The 22,407-nt window shown below is 40.8% G+C and overlaps 1 protein-coding gene across 12 annotated transcripts in view; it reads left to right on the top strand.

The window, feature by feature from the left end:
- Window positions 1-22,407, top strand: part of bptf (bromodomain PHD finger transcription factor) — a 190,601-nt gene that overhangs the window by 72,007 nt on the left and 96,187 nt on the right. For 5 of the 12 annotated variants that reach the window (XM_068058482.1, XM_068058481.1, XM_068058480.1 and 2 more), the window contains exons 4-9: window positions 2,172-2,252; window positions 13,028-13,237; window positions 14,533-14,742; window positions 18,650-18,850; window positions 20,303-20,496; window positions 21,100-21,455. In XM_068058482.1, the coding sequence (XP_067914583.1) occupies window positions 2,172-2,252; window positions 13,028-13,237; window positions 14,533-14,742; window positions 18,650-18,850; window positions 20,303-20,496; window positions 21,100-21,455 (1,252 nt within the window). The remainder of the gene's footprint in view (window positions 1-2,171; window positions 2,253-13,027; window positions 13,238-14,532; window positions 14,743-18,649; window positions 18,851-20,302; window positions 20,497-21,099; window positions 21,456-22,407) is intronic. The other 7 variants (XM_068058488.1, XM_068058483.1, XM_068058491.1 and 4 more) reach the window with 4 other exon arrangements.

Here is a 22,407-nt window from a genome sequence, read left to right as displayed (position 1 = left end):
CAGAACCGGTCCCAATGTCCCAAAAATCTGAACTCCTCCTTCCTGCACCATCTCTCAAGCCACGCATTCGTCCTGACTATTCTTTCATTTCTACTCTGACTATCACGTGGCATTGGTAGCAATCCTGAGATTAGTACCTCTGAGGTCCTACTTTTTAACTTGGCTCCTAACTCCCTAAATTCTGCTTGTAGGACCTCATCCGGTTTTTTACCTATTTCATTGGTGCCTATGTGCACAATGACAACTGGCTGTTCACCCTCCCCCTTCAGAATGTTCTGCAGCCGATCTGAGACATCCCTGACCCGTGCACCTGGGAGGCAACATATCATTCGGGAGTCTCGTTTTTGACCACAGAACCGCCTATCTTGTCCCCTTACAATCGAATCCCCTATGACTATAGCCCTTCCACTCTTTTTCCCGCCCTTCTGAACAGCAGAGCCAGCCACGGTGCCATGAACCTGGCTACTGCTGCCTTCCCCTGGTGAGCCATCTCCCTCAATAGTATCCAAAACGGTATACTTGTTTTGGAGGGAGATGACCGCAGGGGACTCCTGCGCTGCCTTCCTGCTCTTTCTCTGCCTTTTGGTCACCCATTCCCTTTCTCCCTCAGCAATCCTAATCTGCGGTGTGACCAATTTGTTAAACGTGCTATCCACGACCTCCTCAGCATCGCGCATGCTCCAAAGTGAGTCCATCCGCAGCTCCAGAGCCGTCATGCGGTCTAACAAGAGCTGCAGCTGGACACACTTCCTGCACGTGAAGGAGTCAGGGACATCAGCCGTGTTCCTGAGCTCCCACATTGAGCAAGAGGAGCATGACACGGGTCTGAGATCTCCTGCCATTTTTAATCTTAAGCTTAACTTAGTTAAATGAAAAAGGAACGAAAAGTTTTTACCAATCACACGATAAAAAAAAAGAGAAATAGAAAAAGCCTTGCCTTATCTACACACCACCGAGTCCTTTTTTTTTTGGTTAGAGGAGGGCGGCGGGTGGGAGCCACTACCCGTGTAGTGTCTCGGGTTCAGAAACGGCCCAAATATATAGGGTTTTACTTACCCAGCAGCCCCCTGGTCTCCGCCGAAAACAAAAGGAAATTAAGTTTACTTTGAAACTGACCTTCCCAGCTGATCACTCGCTCGCACTCTCTGCTCCCGAATAAGCTGCTGCAATGACCTTTTAACTCAGGCTACCAACTGAACCACAGTTGAGAGAACAGTGTTGTACTCCACTGAGTTATCCAATCCCGTAAGTAGCAGATATTTCTGGGTTTTTATTTGTACCTGTGGTTTCAGGTAGGCTATCTCTATTCCGGAGACCATAAGCAGCTTCAAATGAGATGTAGCAGAGAATTCACATAAGGGGTGTGCCAATTATTAGTTCAGCTAGCTTTATCACTTTTCAAATTCTGCCTTAAATGTCAAATAGAGTGTGGCTCAGGAGTGATTGAAATGGTGCTGCATATTGAACATCAAGAAGAAAAGCATTCTCCTTGAGTAGGGACGTCAGTGGTGTGCGGTGTCCACCGTACAGGCACTACATTGCATTTGATCAGTGTCTGATCCTGAGGTAAACAAGGGTCGATAATTTTGTTTTGCATGGCCAACCGGTCTGAGAACAGTTGCAACTTTTAAAACATAGATTTGATAGAGAATCCCCAATAACTCATAGTTTATCTCAGAAACTCATTTTGAAATGAAGATTTACCCATCTAGAATTGAAACAAAATACTTATCCTGTTCGAAACCGATTGTTTGCCGTCAGTTGGATGTTTCAGTTGCTCTCTATTGTAACTGAAATGTTTTAGAATCTAGAGGAAAAAACAGACCTTAACAGGATTGTCTTGGAGGATTAATGAAAGTATGTTGCAGATTGACCGTTGGTTCACCATGAAGCTTGGGTATAGGTTAGTAAGGCTGTTGTTGGCTGAGGGTAGCTGGACACTGAAGCCGTTTTCCCATTTCATTTATTCATGGATCTACATCTTTAATTAGGTTTTCATTTTTTGGCCTATTTTTTCATATTTTATTAGATCGTTAATCTCTATTTTGTAATTTTTTTTGAAGTTGATATCATCCTTCCTCTCTGCACCACCCAATAAATTTATTTATTTTTGTTTTCCAGTTTGTTTTTCCTTCAATCGTCTTCTTTTTTCCCCTTTCATGTTCATTTAGGAAATGGGGACACCACGGAGCCAGGCTGGGGAGGATTGCAGGTTGTGGGAACTCTGAAACAAGCTCCTACGCAACAAGGCGGTAGGCAACACTCTACAAACTAATCTTGAGGACAGTGGGTTAGGTACAAACTACTTCAGCAGATAAGTAGTTCAGTAGGAGATAGCTTGGGCATGAGCCACAGAATGAATGCATTAATTTCCCAAGGTGAAGCGTCAGAGAGTAGTTGAGGTTTTGGTTCATTCTTTTTGAGGGGATGAGGTGTGGGAAGGGGGTTTAAGAGAGCAAAAGTTTGGCAACAGTGAGACTTGTACCAGATAACTGGGCAGTGTTGGGTAAAGACTGTCGATTAGTTTAAAAAAAAACCCTTGCTTTTATATAGCACCTTCCACAACCTCAGGACGTGCTTTACAGCCAATGTAGTGCTTTTGAAGTTTAGTCATGATTGTAATGTAGGAAATGTGACAGCCAGTTTACACACAGCAAGCTAGAGGTGTGCAAAGGAAACGCGACCCAAGTCCAAATGCTGGACCCGGAAGCCCGACCCGAACCAAACATATGCAGTCAGATCCTGTCGGGCTCAGGTCGGGTAGCAGGCCTTTATCCGTACTGATGTAAAGGCCTGTTACCTGACCCGACCCCGATGGGTCCCGGCGACATGTGCCCGGTTCGGGTCGTGTGGGGTCGGACTTATGGGTCCGGAATTCGGGCTCGCGTCGGGTTTCCTTTGCACACCTCAACAGCAAGCGCCCACAAACAACAGTGAGATAGGTGATCAGATAATCTGTTTGTGATGTTGATTGAGGGATGAATATTGGCGAGGACACAGGAAATCTCCTGTGCTCCTCTTCGAAGCAGTGCCATAGGATCCTTTACGTCCACTCGAGGGCAGGTGAGCCCTCGGTTTAACATCTCATCCAAAAAAGATGGCACCTCTGACAGTGCAGTATTTCCCTCAGTAGCTCACTGGAATATCAGCCTAGATTTTTGTGATCAAGTCTCTCAAATGGTACTTGAACCACAACCTTCTGATTGAGGTGAGAGTGCTGCTGAGTCAAGGCTGACATCCAGTGGGAGTTAGGAACTCCATCTAAACATTGTGGATGTGAGTTAATGTCTGGAAAAGACTATGAAAGTAGCTGAGGAAATGAAAAAAACAGCAATCACCAGTGACTAAATACACATGGGATCCGTTTTTTTAATCATTCATGGGATGTAGGTATTGCTGTCAAGGCCAGCATATATTGCCCATCCCTAATTGTTCTTGAGAAGGTGCTAGTGAGCCACCTTTACAAACTGCTGCAGTCCCTGAGGTATAGGTACACGCACAGTGCTGTCAGGAAGGGAGTTCCAGGTTTTTGACCCAAGGATAGTGAAGAAATGGCAATATAGTTCCAAGTCAGGATGGTGTGTGGCTTGGAGGGGAACTTGCAGGTGGTAGTGTTCCCATATGTCTACTGCCCTTGTCTTTCTTGGGGGTAGAGGTCATGGGTTTGGAAGGTGCTGTCGAAGGAGGTTTGATGAGTTGCTACATTGCATCTTGTAAATGGTACACACTGCTGCCACTGTGCGCGGTGGTGGAGGGAGTGACTGTTTAAGTTGGTGGATGGGATGCTGATCAAGCAGCTGCTTTGTCTGGATGTTGTCGAGCTTATTGAGTGTTGTTGGTGTTGCACTCATCCAGGCAAGTGGAGAATATTCCATCACACTCCTGACTTGTGCTTTGTTTCTGGTCAGTGGTAACCCTCAGAATGTTGATGGTGGGGGATGAGGTTGGTACCTCATTTTTAGGTCTGTCTGGTGCTGCTCTTGGCATGCTCTCCTATCCTCACTGGATTAGGATTGGTCCTTTGCCTTGATGGTAACGGTAGAGAGGGATTTACTGGGCATGTGGCCACAGCTTGTGATGAAGTACAGTTCTGCTGCTGATAATGACCCGCAGCGCCTCATGGATGTCAGTTTCTGAGCTGCAAGATCTGATCTGAATCTGTCCCATTTAGCACGGTGGTAGAGTGTGCTAAGTGTGACTTTGTCTGCACAGGAACTGTGCGATGGTAACTCCTAACAATACTGTTAAGGACTGATGTAGGTAGATTGGTGAGGATGAGGCTTGTTGGTTCTCATTTTGTGCCGCAGGCCCAGTCTGGCAGATATGTTCTTCAAGACTCGGCCATCTCGGTCGAGTGGTGTTGCTACCAAGCTACTCTTGGTGATGGACATTGAAGTCCGCACCCAGAGTACAATCTGTGCCCTTGCTACCCTCAATGCTTCTTCCAAGTGGTGTTCAACATGGAGGAGTACTGATCCATCAGCTGGGGGAGGGTGATACATGGTAATCAGCCGGAGGTTTCCTTGCCCATGTTTGACCTGATGCCATGAGACTTCAGGAGAGTGGAGTCAATTTTGAGGACTCCCAGGGCCACTCCCTCCCAATTGTTTACTTCTGTGCTGCCACCTTTGGTTGGTCTGCCCTGCTGTTGGGACAGGACATAGCTAGGGATGGTGATGGAGGAGGCTGGTACATTGGCTGAAAGGTATGATTGGGTGAGTACGACTATGTCAGGCTGCTGGCTAGTCTGAAATGTGTAACTGATGTATATTCTGACGAGTTGCTTCCACTTATACAAACAAATTCCAAAGCAACAAGGCAACAAATCTATTTTAGTAACTTGTCTCTTAGAAACCACTTTATATTACAGCATTAAATCTAGTGTCTTCACAAACCACTGACCACCTCCAGGCGCGTATCCATTGTCTCTCGAGATAAGGAGGCCCAAAAGAAAGAAAGGAAATCTAGTGTCTACTTTTTTTTTAGCATAGCTCACTTTAACTAATCTTGCATAGAGGTTTCATGGCTGCGATTCTCTAGTATGTTTCTAACTGCAATATTCATGCTTAAGTAAAAGTGGTGTAAATGCATTGTGGTCTGTCTGCTTGTTGGATATTTATGTTGAGCTTTCCCCAAACACTTTTGCTTATATTACAGATTTTGCTTTTTACAAAAAAAAAATTGGTGTTTGTATTTTGTGGACTCTGTGTCGAATAGAACTTCTGTAATTGCAACATGAGCACTGTCCATCCAAGTAGAGTTACTGTTCACGATCTCAGAACTTGAGTGCGCTTGTTGGATCAATAACGTTCCTGTTTAAATTTGTACTGAGTTCAGCTGCCTGTATCCTAGACTAAAATTACTTTGGGGAGAAACAATTCAAATAAGTGATATCCTTTGGTTTAGAAACTCAAAACTGTTCACTCTAAATATATAAGACCTTTTTAAACTCTCAGTTGTTTTTGCCGTGCCAATTTCTGTATTCACTTCTGATTGTGTTTTTTTTTGTTGCTCAGGCATAGTGTGTGGCCAGTAACAGCCCTCCAATACCTTGCCTAACTGGTCATTCATTATTCACGTATGAGCTTTGGCAGTGTGTTTGGCAGGTTATTGAACTGCAGGACGAAATGGTCTTGCCCAATCCTATCTTCGCCCAACATCCCAGAAGCTTTCAACAAGGGCTTCTGATACTGATCACAGATGGAAACTTTGGCTGATTTGTCCCCTCCATTTTGCAGCCGTGCAAAGGCCGGTTGTACTTCTACTGCTCTGGCTGAGACCAGCTAACTGAGCAGATTGGGAATAGACGTGGGAACATTTTGGTTTATATGGCTCGGATATATTTGTTAAGCCATCAGTGGAGCTTTCCTGGTAATGAACTATTAGTGAAGTATTCAATCAATATCATATGCATTAAGAATAGTATTGCTTTCAGAAAAGTAATATCCTTAACACATTGAAATGTCCACGTATGATTTTCTGTAAACTTAACGTGAAATTATGTCCATAGCGTTGATTTTTACAGGGTGCAATCATATCACCTAGAAATTCAATCAAATTATCAAATGCAGTATGTTTGTAGTCTGTAACAGTATTATAAGGTTTAGATTAGCAATGGAGCAGAGAAAAGAACAATCTAAAGTAGAACTTCTAAATTGGAAAAGAGCTAACGTCAGTGGCATGATAGGGAATCTAACCAGGGTAAAATGGAACCAAAGTTTAATGGGAAAATTGCATCAGAACAATAAGTGATCTTTAAGCAAGAGATATTTCAGGTACAGACTAGGTACATTCCAACAAAAGGGAAAGGCAGGGGAACTTGGATAACGAGGGAAATAGAGAACATGATGAAACAGAAAAAGAGGGGGTATGATGCACATCAGGTGAATTCTTCAAGTGAGAACCAGGCCAAATACAATAAGCTGAGAGGGAAAATGAAGAGGAAAATAAGACTGGCAAAGAGAGAATATGAGAATAGAATGGCAGTTAACATAAAAGGTAACTGGCATGTAAATAGTAAGCAGATAGTAAGAGACAAGGTGTGGCCTATTAGAGACAAAGCAGGTGAAATATACTTAGAGGTGCAGGGCAAGGCTAGAATACTTGATGAGTATTTTGTATCGGTATTTACTAAGGAAAAAGATACTGACAAAATATTGGTAGAAGTGGAGAAGGTAGAAGTAATGGATGGGGTGAAAATTGATAGGCAGGACGTGCTGGAAAGGTTTGCTATGCTTGGAGTGGATAAGTCGCCTGGTCCAGATGGCTTGCATCACAGATTGCTAAAGGAGGTGGAAGGGCTTGCCATAATCTTCCCTAGATATGGGGAAAGTGCCAGAGGATTGGAGAGTGGCAAATGTGACACACTTGTTCAAGAAAGGGTGTAAGGACATTCCCAGTAACTACAGGCCGGTCAGTTTAACATCTGTGGTGGGTACAAACAATAATCGGGGGGAAAAAAATCAACAGGTACTTGGAGAAGTTTGAGTTAAGTAGGGAGAGCCAGCACGGATTTGTAAAAGGCAGATAGTGTTTGATTAATCTAATTGAATTTTTTGATAAAGTAACAGAGAAGGTTAGTGAAGGGAATTTTTAAAAATTCTTTCTTGGGATGTGGGTGTCACTGGTAAGGCCAGCATTTGTTGCCCATCCCTAATTGCCCTTGATAACTGAGTGGCTTGCTGGACCATTTCAGAGGGCAGTTAAGTGTCAGCCATTGCTGTGGGTCTAGAGTCACATGTAGGCCAAACCAGGTAAGGATGGCAGATTTCCTTCCCTAAAGGACATTAGTAAATCAGATGGGTTTTTGCAACAATCGATAGTTTCATGGCACCATTACTGAGACTAGCTTTTAATTCCAGTTTTTTTAACTAATTAATTGAATTTAAATTTCACTAGCTGCCATGGTGGGATTTGAACCCATGTCGCCAGGGCATTAACCTGGGTCTCTAAATTACCTGTTCAGTGGCATTACCACTATGCCACTGTCTCCCAGTGGATATTGTTTATATGGATTTTAAGAAAGTGTTTGACAAAGTGCCACATTAAAGGCTGGTTTGCAAAATGGAGGCTCGTGGAACAGGAGGGTCAGTGTCAGCTTGGATTTTAAAAAATTGGCTTCAGGACAGAAAACAGCGAGTCATATTAAATGTTTGTTCTTCAGACTGGAGGATAGTAGACAGTGCCGTTCCCCAAGGGTCATTGCTAGAACCACTGCTATTTTTGCTATAACTTGGATATTGGAATACAGAATAAAAATTAAAAATTTACCGATGATACCAAACTTGGAGGTGTGGCAAACAGAGGATGATTCCAGTCGACGGCAACAGTAAAGCCTGGCTCAGGTATAAAATTAAAACCTGACCCGACCACAGCCAACCTGACCCAGGCCTTACCTCTTCAGTCTTTTTCGTACCCGACCCAACACAAATAGCAGGCTATTCCTGCAGATGGAGTTGTGGGAAATCATGGGTAAGCCTGATCCCGTGACTTCCCTGAAGCAGCACTGTCCATCCCAACCCGCGCTTGAATGCTGGACTCGGAATATAGACCCGACCTGACCCAAACCCGACACATGTATTCAGGTCTCGTCAGGTGCAGGTCGGGTTGCCAGGCTTTAGGCAACAGGACATAGAGAGGCTAGCAGCATGGGCAGATGGAATTTAATAGAGAAGTGTGAGGTGGTGCATTTTGGCAGAAGGGATAGGGAGAAGCAATATAAACTTAATGGCACACTTTTAAAGTGTGTGCAGGGACAGAGGGACCTGGGGATGCATGTGTATAGATCTTTGAAGGTGGCAGGACATATTGAGAAAGTAGTTAGCAAAGCATGTGGGATCTTGGGCTTCATGAATAGAAGTATTGAGTACAAAAGCAGGGAACTTATGCTGAACCTTTTTTTTAAAAAAAAAGCTCTCGTTGGGCCTTAATTAGAGTATTGTGTCCAGTTTCGGTCACCACTCTTTAGGAAGGATGTGAGGATCCTTGAGGCAGTGCAGAGGAGATTTACCAGAATGGTCCCTGGGATGAAGGAATTTAGCTACAAGGTTAGGTTGGCGAAGCTGGGGTGATTGTTGTTGGAGCAAAGGAGATTGAGGGAAGATCTAACAGAAGTGTACAAGATTATGACAGGTTTAGATAAGGTAGACAACAAATAGCTATTCCCGTTAGCTGCTGATTTTGGGCAAGAGTTACAGTGGGGATGTGAGGAAGAACTTGTTTATGCAGCAAGTGGTCATGACTTGGAACTTGCTACATATGAGGATGGTTGAAGCAGCGACAATCAATAATTTCAAAAGGAAATTGGATGGGCACTTAAAGGAAATAAACTTGAAGGTCTACAGGGATAGAGTGGGGGAATAAGACTGACTGGATTGCTCTACAGAGAACTGGCATGGACTTGATCAGAATGGCCCCCTTTTGTGCTGTAATCACTTTGTAGTCTAAAAGGGTAGTTGAGGTGTTTTTATGTTGAGTTTTGTTGATGTATTTTTCTTCAAATAATTTATATTTTATGGACTTATTGGGATGGATTTTACCAAGCCCACGTCGTCTGCCTCCGTGGTGGGCGTGGAAGATGGTTGCAGCAGAGGCCAACCACAGAGGCCGACACTGGGAGGGTCTGGCTCGATCCTCCTGGCGGCGTTGAGGCACCATGTCGCCCCCCCCCCACACCCCTTGCTGCTGGGCAATGGGACCTCAATTTCAATATTTAGATCTATGACATGAATAAATATAAATGAACTTACCCGCAATCTTCAGGGTCTGCTGCGATCCTCAGTGCAGTGGCTGGCACTCCCATGCCTTCAGTTCCCTGTCTGGGGAAAGCTGGCGTGACACTGGTGGGGAGGGGGTAGGAGTTAAGATTTCCATTGCAGGGTGGTGGGGACAGGGTCAAATAAACATAATGAGCGTAGAGGATGGTGGGAAGGGGTGAACTTTAAACTTTGTGCAGTCTGGGTTGGGGGGAAAGGTCGGACTTAAAAGGTAAGTGTTTTGGGAGGGGAAAGGCAAATACCGAATGTAATTTTTATTAGGGAATTGGAAAAGAGCGTTACAATTTTATTTTGTAAATCTTGTGGGGGGAGTGAGATGGGGGGGTGTGGCGACTCACTTTAAAGATTCAAATTTGCTGGCAGGTCTGGCTGACCTTTAAAAATGGCGCCTGCATGCAGGCAGCTGATGATATTGCCAGCGATGGACAGCCCACCCCCTGCCACGTGATTGGGGGGGTGGGGGGGAGCTGCCCCAGCTATTTAAATGAGCTGCCGCGCGGGAGGTTACAGCGGCTCTTTGGCGTTGCCATTTTTTGAGCCCAATGCCACTTAAAATCCAGCCCATTGTTGTAAAGTCCTGCACTCTGTTCAGCTTGTTTTTTTTTTGGTAAAGTATATGTTCCAGTTTTTAAAAAAAAAACTTGAAAAGAAATTCAGTCCTGATTGCTGAAATTTGGTAAAGTCTTGAGAAACAGTTGCTAATTTGCAAGTGTCACGTGTTTTTTTTTTTTGTTACCAATAATCTGTTTAAAATGCTGCTTCTCTCAACATGTAGGCCATGATCGAATGTTTTAGTAATTAGGCATTGTGGTTCGACCTCCTCTGTGCTGCTTGTCCTGGGGCATCAGCAGTTGTGGGTATCAGCTTCATTCCCAAAAGAGCTCAGTCATAATTGCTCTGGAGAGAGTACAGAGGAGATTTATAAGAATGTTGCCAGGGCTTGAAAATTGCAGCTATGAGGAAAGATTAGATAGGCTAGGGTTGTTTTCCTTAGAACAGAGGAGGCTGATGGGTGACTTATGGAGGTGTACAAATTTATGAGGGGCCTAAATAGAGTTGACAGGAAGGACCTGTTTCCCCTGGTGGAGAGGTCAATGACCAGGGGGCACAGATTTAAGGTGATTGGTAGAAGGATTAGAGGGGACGTGAGGAAAAACTTTTCCCGCCTGTCTGGAATTTGCTGCCCAGATTGGTGGTGTAGGCGGAAACCCTCAACTCATTTTAAAAAGTACCTGGACCTGCACCTGAAGTCCTGTAACGTGCAAAGCTATGGACCAGGTGCTGGAAGGTGGGATTAGATTGGGCGGCTAGTTTTTTTTCAGCCGGTGCAGACACCATGGGCTGAATGGCCTCTCTGTGCTGTAACTTTTCTACGATTCTATGGTTCAGTCCTTCTAGCACCAAGGCATTCTGTCGTTTCAACAGCTCATCACGATGCCCTACTCCACTGTCCATTCAAACCTCTTCTCCACAGTTCAGGCCTTTGTTCCTCTTTTTGCCAGGCTTCCGAGGAATCTTCCTCACATCCATGCTTCCACCTGCACTGCACACATCTCATACTTATCATTTCTGCGCTCACTAACAATGATCCAGCTGTGGTCCAACCAGTATCTTGTACAAATTCAACTTCATCTATGCACTTAATGTCTTTCTCTTCTGACGTTATGTTAAGTATCAACTCGCACCAAATCTCTTTCCCCTATCACCCCTTTGCTTGCTGGCCTACACTGGCTCTCGGTCAAGCAACGTCTTGATTTTAAAATTCTCATCCTTTTCAAATCACTCCATGGCCTTGCCCCTCCTCTCTGTGTAATCTCTTCCAGCCCCACAACCCTCCAAGATATCTGCGCTCCTCTAATTCCAGCCTCTTGTGGATCCCTGATTTTAATTGCTTCACCATTGGTGGTCATGCCTTCAGTTGCATAGGCCCCAAGCTCTGGAATACCCTCCCTACACCTCTCTGCCTCTCTAACTCTCTTTCCTCCTTTAAGACACTCCTTAAAACCTACCTCTTTGACCAAACCTTTGGTCATCTGACCTAATATCATCTTTTGTGGCTCGGTGTCATACTTGGTTTTATAATGCTCCTGTGAAGTGCCTTAGGACGTTTTACTATGTTAAAGGCGCTATATACATAAAGGTTGTTGTTAGTGTCTTACCACTTGTATATACTTCCTTCAGTAAACCTTTTCTACAAAACATACTATTTAACGTTACTCTTCATTCATTTGTATCTGTCATGTTTTGCCTGCTCTGCCTGTCTGTCATGTAGTCTCCTGCATTCTCCCCCACAATTAGTCGCTTTAATTGGTATTATCAACAAGTTGTTATAATATTCCATTTGTGTCCATATCCAAATGGGAAACAAAAAGTCACAAGTCTTGCCGATATGAAAAACATTTATTTATCCCTATTCACTGCTTTCTGTTCCTTAGCCATCAGTTTATCCATCTGGCTGCATTGACTTGAATAATGTACCTCAATTTTTTTTATGCAGCTCTGAAATAACACCTTTGCACTTTCATGATCAAGTCCCTGATTTCATCAAAACATTTAGGTGCCATCTGTTTTTTTTAACAGATCCATTTTGACTGTCTGATCAGTGAATGTTTAGAAAGTAATTTCACTCCATGTTAAGAAACCTGGTCATTTGCCCACAGCCAGGGTTAGACTAACTGGCCCATAATTTCTTGCCTTATCTCTTTCTGTTTTTGTCAATAAGGACAGAACATTTGTCTTTCCAATTCTTTGGCGCAATGAATTTCCATTTCCAAACACCTTTTTTACGAAATGGTTATTACAGCTTCCTCTTTCCTCTCCAACTTCCCTCAGTATTCTGAGATGCATTACATCTGGGTACAGTGATTTTTTTTTTGTTTGTATTTGTACTTTAAGTCCTATTAGTATTTTAATAAAGTCTCCTTTCAAATATTTATCTCAAGTCGTAGCTGTTCCCGACTACTTCCGGTGTTGAATCTAGTCATTGTAATAATGCTTCTTCCTCTTTTTCTATACTGCTGCTCTCTTGCATCTCTCTTTCTCTTCCCTCCCCTATCCAGTGAAGAAGTATGTGGATGAGCTTGGAAACTTGGCATATAAGGCACTGAACCTAGTCCTTCAACAAGACGCAACATTGCTCTGAGAGAACACAATGTTTCTACGCCTGTGCCATTGTCTATGATTTACAAGTGCTGCTTGGTTAGCTCTGACTCAATCACTTTCTGAAATAATTTGAATTGCAGTTAATTTTCCAATTCAATAATTACTTAAAAACTATTTCCATAAACTCAATTTGCTCTCTTGGAAAAGTAATTCAGATTTTTTTTTTACAAGTATTAAGTCAATGTTTAATTGACTCACAAAACTGAAACATTTGTGAGTGATCTTAAACAAAATGTACGCTGCTTCCTGAAAAGATGAATAAGTACTGTCTTCACAAACTGTTGTGGTATTGCATGATATCCGACCCCTCCAAACATCACCCCCCACCCTGGCCAACCTGCTCTATGCAAACTGCCGGACCTTAGAGCTCTTTGGAGTTTGGAGGCAGGCACCTCGGGACAGAGTTTACATACTGACATCATCGCTGTTGAACTATGCTCGACTTGCATTCAATCAGTCTAGTAGGGATGTTAGTATTTTGAGCAATTAATTAGAAACACGCACTTGTTGATTTTTTTTTTAAATGCCAAATAAAATAGCACAGCTAGTTTGTCTTTAGTACTAAAAGAAATCTCCATTCTTTTCCTCAGAGGAAATTTTGGAGCGGCAGAAAGCAAAACAAGAAGCAGAGATGGAGGAAGTTAAGCAAAAGGCAGCAGAACAAGCAGAGAAGGCCAAGAGAGAAACTGGGGATAATGGCCAGATGGAGACAAGTAATGAAGCATCAAAAGAGCAAACTGAAGAGAAGGACAAGGATAGTAAAGAGACAAAAGAAAATCTTCAGGAAAAAGGCACAGAAGGTAAATGGTGTTTACCCACTGTGAAGTGTTACTGGGTTAACCATCAGCTAGAGTCACTGCAGTTATTTAATTGATTGCATGCAACTGAGACACTTTGTTCCTGTTAATCTGAAAACTAGACTTGGGGTTTAAATATCATCTGGGCAATGTTCATTCTGATGTCTGTAGTGGTAATAGTTGAAGCCAGACTTGAGAGCTGTAGTACTGAAGTTAGTTCTGGCTCCTGTACACAGATGAAACAAAAGATACGGCTTTCTTTTGAAATCTGTGCTATGTTTGCATCAGTCTGTTCCAAATTGAAGATTATTTGAAATGATGAAAATATCTGCTTCATGCCACTTTTATTGATTAAAATTCAAATCCCAGAGAGGCACTGGCGTTAAAGTTGATTTTATTTTAATTTACTTGCTGTGCAGACTCTGAGACTCAAATTTTCTGTGTAGACTGTTTATCGTATCGATGCTGTGGTGGAACCAGATAGAAATCTTGCTGTTGGTAGAATTTTGATGAAGCATTATAGTGGGTGTGTTCATAGTACATCCACTTGAGCTGTGGGTGGGGGGGGGGGGGGGGGGGGGGGGTGGGTGGTGGAGAGAAAAGAAGGGGGCATACTATTGATTTTTGTCCTTCCAACCCTTGTTTGTATTGGGAGAGAGAATTTTGTGTTTCATGTTTACAGCTCTCACTGGTGATGGTGGTGACAGCAGCAGAAGAAATTTAATGGATGCATTCAGAGTAGAAGACACCAAGTGCAACTTTAACCTGTACTGAATTGGTACCAATTACTATAGTTAATTGGTACCAATGGGCTAAACAAGCTGGGTGATAACATTGCTTGCTATGTAGTACTCTTTGAATATAAAATGAGATTCAAAACTGATTGTAGTGTCAGGTTGTATATGTTTTAAGGAAACAGCTGTTCGGATGTGAACTTGTGAAGAATTACTAGTGTTGGGAAAGATTACAAGCTGTTGCCTTTGGGAAACACACCTGTGCCATTCTCATCTGCTGTAAGGAGCAGTTTTAGCTTTGTTGGAATAAAAATGGCATGGTGAGGGCTCTTGGGTAACTCCTCTGCAAATTCATCTCATTAGACAGCTGTAGGTGATGTTTATTATAAAGATTACAGAAAATATTTTTGTGTTCTTGTATTTTAAAATGTAAAATGAGTGCTGTTTCTTAATTCTGATCTCAAAAATGTGACTGAGATATGCAAAGGTTCTTTGGTATTTCCTTACACTTAAAGACAGGGACGTGTTCAAAAGGTAGTGCTTGTGTTCTACATTTTGCTATAGACCCCACACCTATTGCCGATAACTGTAGCTCTGAAAGTTCAGAGACATTGAAGAGTGATGGCAGCAGCCAAAATGCTTCTGCAGAGGAAAATAAGCCTTGCCTGTCGAAGGACACTGGAGAGAGAGAGCTGGCAGACCCTGAAGCTGAGAAGCTGACAGAGGAGAAGAAACTGGCAGTCGAATCAGTACAGCTCCCCCTGGATAGAACAGGTACAGAAGGTGACTCATCATGCCTCTGAGTGGGGGGAGCAGTTTTTTTTTTTCAAGATCATATTCTAAGTGAATGCACTACCTCCATATCTTTCGAATCATTTGTCATCAGTTTTTATTTTTCTCTGTGTTCATGTTCTTTGCTCATATTGCAGGCTGCTTTTTTGCTTGTCTGTTACAAATCTATTCATCAGTAAGCTAGTAGTACAAATAACATAATTCACTGACATCTGCTAATTTTATATTCTAACTTGACAAATATAATCTGTATCTTGGTATAATATCACTGCTTGAAGTTTTGAGCTTTGTTTTTGATATGAAAGGCAGAGAAACCAAACTCTAAAATGTATCTTAAGTTATTTAACTGCATTTTGATTGTAGCTGCTTCATATTTTTCTTCATTGAGTTTAGATTTTATCCTCTTCTCTTGAATGCCCAAATTCCTGCTGAGTTTGTTCCTGTCCTCAACCCATGTGCAGTTTCAAACTGGATATTGGACAGAGGCAGGAATAGTGGTTAACAATTCCTCTGACTGGCTGATGGACACTTAGGCTGGTTATGTTGCTCCCATTGTCAACCTGGCTGAAGCCTGTTAACTGCAGATCGGTTTCATAGCTGGTTTGTATATCTGAGTACCACACTAGGCAGTGCATTGAGAGCACATAATTATTTTTTCAGTTGGTTTTTGGTATTGTACACTTTGCATTACACGCAAACCTTTCTCTACATGTTTACTTTGGTGCATGATGGAAGATAACTGTTGTCTGTGTGTATCATCAGAGCCTTGAACTTTTTAGCTTCGGAATTTTTAGATTTATTGATCTGTAGAGCAGTGGTCCCTGGAGGAGGGAAAATCTTTTGCAGATATTATATCCTACCCTATCAAATATCACACCCTAACAGATGAATCCCAAATGACTTAAATTAATACCCGACAGTTAATTTATTGACAGATTATTATAATTTACATTGTTCATCTTCCTTAATAAATTTAGCAGATGTCATCTCCAATGAAACGCATCTTGTTAATGTTTTGACACCGGTTGTGACTTTTGATGCTTGAGCCATTGACTTGTGTTAATTGACAATCAATAAGGTGCTTCAGAAAATTGCATGCAGTTTTTGTTTTATTTTCTTGAGCATTACGTAAAACACACAGTGGAGCAATGTTCCTTTATGATCAGGTTGTACCTTTTGATATTGGTATTTTTGGAAATGTTGTTTTCATCTTAGCTGTACTTGTACTCCAAATTCATTTCAAGTTCACTGGATTTTACTTTTTGCTTATTTTAATCTGGTATTATACTTCATATATCAAGTGCATATTCTAATCTGGTCTGGTGTAACTATGGTCAAATGTTAAATAATCCAGAAGTGGAGGGACTGTATTTAATGAGCAATCAATAATAAAATAGTATCTAACTGTAGTTACTGTTTATGAACTGTTTTGTAACCTGTTTTAGAAAGTCACCCACATAATGGAGCATTGCACCATTGACTGTCTCACAGGGCTTCTTTCACTTGTGTCAAAGAGCATTGCAAGTGCCTTGCTTGTATCACTAGTGGGTACTGTGTCTTTTACACCTGTAAAATAAGTTTCATGGCACAATTTCTATAAATTTCAGTTTCCATTTTATTTGCTGTATGTTTTAAGCATGAATACTGTTACATTTCTTGCTGGCAAAATTTTTTTTCCAAAGTTAAAGATGTTAGTACTTAGTATAAAAGGAGCATTTTACTTCCAAGATTTTTGTGCCTGGCATCAGCACTCATAGGCTAGGTATCATACAACAATCAACCTTTCCTCTGTCCCAATAATAAACCTTTGTTCCAATCTTAGAAGAGCACCACCTGCTGCACCAGGATTGATTTTTCCACTTCTCACACTAACCATCCTTGTGGTTTATCTGACTAAGAAAGAATTTAGCCAAAAATTATCCATAACTTGACAGAGGGATCACACCCATTAGGAACTTGGTTGAGATTGGCCAACCACATTTTTCACACAGGACCGTATACCCAAAAGACTATGTATATGGAAGGTGATTTAGGCATGGGGAGCAGTTTGCTCAAAAAGTTGTCAGTGACACAAAGTTAGGTTTGGCTTGAGTGAGAAGGACTGTAAATACTTGAGCACATAAATTAGCAGAATGGACACGCATGGGCAGCTGCAGGAAGAAAAAGCTGCTTTAAAAAAAAAAGTTTGCAGCATTATTTTTATAAATAGGAGCATTCAGAAGAAGACTGAATAAATCATGATAAATTCATGCAAAGCAATGGTTAGGTCACAGTTAAATGTGTGTAGTTTTCAGTGCTCTTTTGTAGAAAGGACATTGAAATACCTAGTGAGCTTGCAGTGTAGATTCAGCAGGGTGATACCAGACATTGGGACTACAGTAATACGAGACTTGAGATACTGGGACTATTTCCATTGGTCTTGGATAAAACAGAGGAGATTTAATAAAACTTTATTTTAAATTATGAAAGGTTTTGTAAAGTTCTGAGTTTTTAAAAAAGTAATTACTTTTAAATGTATTCCCCAAGTAATAGACAATTTCTTGGACAAGACCAGTTATGCAACTTCTGTTTGGTGCCAGTCCCCTCATGTAGTTAAGATCAAGAACATAGTGTATAGCAAATCATGGGTTAGCAATCCACTTCAAACTATTCTGTAGCATGTTGGAGGGCAAACACAGGTTCACAGGTCTTTATTGAAGTAATTTATGTTTTTGCAACCTTTATTACTTGTTTTCTATTACATGATCACAAAATTTAAAGATGTATTTTACAGACTAGTGAGTTGACGTAAGAAATAGTTGGCTGTATGGTCCTTCCAGCCTGTGCCACTATTCTACTATCTAAACTCCGCCTTCCTGCCCTGTCGCCTAAAGAATTACTCTTCATGTCCACTTTAGATGCTTTTATGTGACTACAAAAATTTAAAAGTTACTTGCTCCTTAACACATGGCGCATTGTACTGCTGAGTCTGTGATTAAAACACCTTGCTTTCTACTATTGCATATTTTTAAATTCACTGCTTGACACCTGTTGTATTGGAATATCTCATTTTTTCCCCATGTTTTTTCTTGTGATTGAATCATTTCATTGTTCACTTCTATATGCAGCATTACGGAATTCATTTTTTCTAATATGAAGAAATTGAAAGGGAATCATAAATTGACTGTTTACTGTTAGTTCAGTGGGTAAATATTGAGTCATACAGACTAGGAAGGTCCAAATTTGACTCCTAGTCTCTGCAAGGATGGCAGTCGGATTGCTATAACTTGGTTTGGCATCCAGACCAGGAAAGGTAAAATTAACCATAGTCTCCTCTCCTGATTGCTATTCAGTGACTTGTGCTGGGTAGTGTGGCCATCAGGTGAGGACAAAATCAGGCTAGAGTTAAACATCTGTCTGATATGTCTGAACATTTATGTGAAGATTGGCAACTTGGATGGGGTCGAGTGGGCCATGGCACTGTACCCAAGCATGAATCAGCAACTTCAGGAAAAGAGGTGGGAACGGGAAGCAGTTTTAGAACATTATTGGGACTTATTTGATATCCAGCTCTGTTTGTCATTTCCAGGTGGTTTATGCAGGATTGAATTGGAGCGATCTATTGTTGTCCATGTCTACAGTACTTTTGCATTGTAAAAAATAAACATTTAAACAAAAATTGTTTTTCACAGAACAATTTAAGTTGAGCTTGAACTCAGTTTGATCAATTTATTTTTAAGCTGCATGCAACACCATGTTCGTAACTGCATAGTGGGTGACCCATTTCAGTGGTTGATCCTATTGTCCAGTGAGTTTGATAATTTGTTCTCACTGGATGTTAAGTGAGGTGTGTAAATTGTTTTTGATGGCTAACATACCAATTTGTGTCATTTTATTTCTACTTCCTTAGAAGATAATGTTGAGAAATCTACTGATGCTACTACCACTGATGTGAAAACCGGGTCACCATCGCTATCTGCTGATGATAGCAACTGCAATGTGGATTTGTCCAATGAGATATCCACTCAGGATGCCAGTTTCAATATAGCTGAGGATTTAGAAAATATGGAGGGGTCCTCACAGTCTTCAGGGAATGGTCAGGAAGACACAGGTGAACTTTAATTATTTCCTTCAAAAATGCTGTCTTGCAAACACATCATGTAATTTGAATTCCAGCACAACACAAATATAGAGCTGGTGACAGGACCAGTGCTGGTCAAGATTTTATTTGTTAATTCAACTCCAGCCCAAATATTGGTATGGACAAAACTCTAATGATATTTTGAAAGTTTTATTAACTTTTGTATTAAATAATATGAACGCTTCCTGATTTCTGTCCAGCAAATTACAATTGTAGTTTTACAAGGTGTGGAAGAAGGTAGGTTATCTAAGAGTCAAATCTCCATGAGTAATGCACGGATAGTTTATGGATGACATGGTAGCACAGTGTTGTGGCACATCTGGTGCCATACTACTGAGTATAGTTACATCTCAATAGAGGAAAGCATCTCCACTTTACTATGATCTGTTTGCAAATATGTTCTAAAAAAAATTCACGTTTGTGTTTAAAAATCTCCCACAGTATACTAAGGATTAATCAGTTGGTTTGCTGCAATTTATTTAACTTTCTTCAATGAGTCACTTAATGTTAAAACTCCATATTTAAAACCTGTTTGCATCTGTGTTCCTATTGTGGAACTACAGCTGCTTCTTTATCCCACCTCTGGAAAAAATAGACCTTATGATTAATCTTGCATTTAAAAGAACGGCTAATCTAAAGCAGAAAACAAGCTGACATTTGATTACTATAGGGGAGTTCCACACCCATTTGACCATATTGCCAATTGAAGGGATCATGTGTAATGTAGAGTTTCTGTATCTGTGCTTTTCCCCATATCTCTTTAGAAACAATACGTGTGATCTCTAGTTGAATCTCCCCTTTATATGTATTGATTTTCTTGTACTCTTATCTGAGTTCATGGATTGGTATTGTACCAAGTTTTTAAAAAATTCTGAAGACTTGCATTTATTGGAAACCAGACCTAGGCTACCAAGTTCAATCATGGAATCAGAGAAATTTATGGTGCATTTGAGACTCTAAAGAGACAGGCAATTCTAGTTAAAGATCACAAGAAAATCTAATATTGTCATACTATGAACCAAAGTGGTTTCTATACATTTTAAAGGTTTTCTTTGTAGGCAATGTCTAAAATGTGTGCTTCATTGTATTTTCAAGCCTAATGCCACAATAAATATCTGCTTCAACCCCCTTCCCCAAATCAACAGATGTCGGCCAAAATGATTCAGGGAAGTAATGATATTGATGCTGCTTTTACTGTTGAGCGACATTCACATACTCTTGAATCACACTGGAAGCCAGAAACTAGGTCATTACTGAAAGATTGAAATTTCTTCAAAACTAATGCAAGAAATATTTCTTGAATACGAATCAAATGGACAGAATGCTATGAGTGGGAAATGATGTGTAACAATATATCTAAGATTGTACTGTGAGTGAGTTATGCACTACCATTGATACCTCTGCAATGAATATTTGCTATAGAATCAGCAGAACTCGGCAGTGATAAAACAAATGGCGAAAATGGTGATGTCTCTGGAGCTGGTAAAGGATCATCAATCCCAACTAGGATGGTCACAAGATTACGGAACCCTGACAGCAAGTTGAGTCAGCTAAAGTGTGCCCAGGCTGCTGCTGCAGCTCATGAGGCAAACAAATCATTTAAGGAAGGCAGAGAGGTGAGACACTAAACTTGTACATTAGAACATACGCTTCTTAAAAAGTTGATTTAAATTGGACTGCATTTGTAATATGTTGCATCCTGTGAAAAAATAAGATGTGTATTGATGAATTAAATTGTTTTCTAAACTCCATGTGACACGCGCTTTTCTTCTAAAAATTGCCTTTAAACTGTTTCCAGGCATTTTATCTTCCCACATTTAATGTAAGAAGATAAACTGTGGACAAGAAAAAGTCTTTTAGGCCATCAACTTCACTACATGCAAATTTTATGTATGTTTGTTCTCTCCTGCACTTCACTGCAACTTACTGATCCCTACTTTAAAGAACTCAAAGTTCCTTTGTCTTTCTGACAATTGGGAAGGAGGGGAGAATATAGTCAACATTAATAATATCTCCATAATCCTCAATCCTCCTCTTCAGTATATATTTTGAAGTTGTCAATTTATTCAGGATGATCTACCTTCTCTGGAAGTCTGGTGCACAAAAAATATTCAGTTTTAAAATGTGGTGAAAGATATTCATATTGAACTAACAAAGGCAATGTGGAATTTGGGGAATGTATTGCTTTAAATGGTATATTGAGTCTCTTTGCTTTTTAGGTCCTGGTGGTAAATTCACAAGGGGAAGTCTCTCGCCTGAGCACAAGGAAAGACCTGGTGATGAAGGGAATTGTGAATAACTTGTTTAAGTTGGGTCAAGAGGGAAAGTATCGTGTCTACCAAAACCAATACAGCACTAGCACCTTGGCACTCAACAAGCACCAGCACCGAGAAGATCATGACAAACGACGGCATCTTTCACATAAGTTCTGCATGACCCCTGCAGGCGAGTTCAAGTGGAATGGTGCTGTGCATGGGTCAAAAGTACTTACAATCTCTACTTTAAGACTGACCATTATCCAGCTGGAGAATAATATTCCATCGTCATTCCTGCATCCGAACTGGGCTTCACATAGGTGAATGGAATTAGTTTTTTTTGTGTATTTACAGATTAATCATATTGAAGTGCAATTTTTATGCTGCATAATTTTCCTTTGATTTTGAAATGAGACAGTAAATAGTGAGCCCTTTTCAATCAGAAGACAACAGTGGTATTCGGGAGTGAAGAACATTTTTAGTAATAGCCAGTAAATGTCATGAGCATTGTGCAGGCTGTAGTTTGGTAACCATCAGCAGTGTCCTACTGCTGATGTCAAAAATGACAATAAAACATCAACATGTAAAATGTAGTAAGATGAGGCAAAATAACAAAACTATTTAGTCATGGTATACTGGAATAAAGCAGCACACGATCCATTGTTCAACACTTGAAACTGTGTCGCTCTCTTTTTAAATATATGTATGTAATGGCTTTCAATCCATTTCTTGTCTGAAGGAAACAAAGGTAAGTCTGGGGCATGTCTGCCCAAACAGCAGGGATAAGGAGTTACTTCATGGATTTTTTTTTTTTGCTCAGACAGGTTAGGCACATAAGCATCTGTACAAATATTCAGAAGCACTTTGGATGTATGTTCAGATAGAGAGGAGTTTTGAGTTATACTCATGAGCAGATGAGCTCCGGTGTATCAAATCCGCTCCATGATTGATGACATGTAGTCAGTGTGTTTTTGTTACGAAACAGACTTTTATTTTTCAGTATCATGGTGAATAAATTACATTTCCAATTAAGTGTTCATAAATTTAGTGAGTGAGTAATTTTGAAATCGTGAAGTAATGCCGCTTTGTTTTGCTTATTTATCTGTTTATATATGCCTCATTTTTGATTGTTATTTGGTTTTACTGGCAGTTAGGATGGAATTTTATGTTTGCTTCTCCAGTTTTTTTCAAGATGGGAATGGTATTAAAATTCCAATCTGAGTGCAAAAAGTACAACTTAAAATTTCTCTTTTGTTTACCACTATTTCTGAG

Source organism: Heterodontus francisci, chromosome 26 (assembly GCF_036365525.1).
Source record: "Heterodontus francisci isolate sHetFra1 chromosome 26, sHetFra1.hap1, whole genome shotgun sequence".
In the NCBI taxonomy this organism is placed as follows: domain Eukaryota; kingdom Metazoa; phylum Chordata; class Chondrichthyes; order Heterodontiformes; family Heterodontidae; genus Heterodontus; species Heterodontus francisci.
This window is presented reverse-complemented; position numbering and strand designations above follow the sequence as displayed.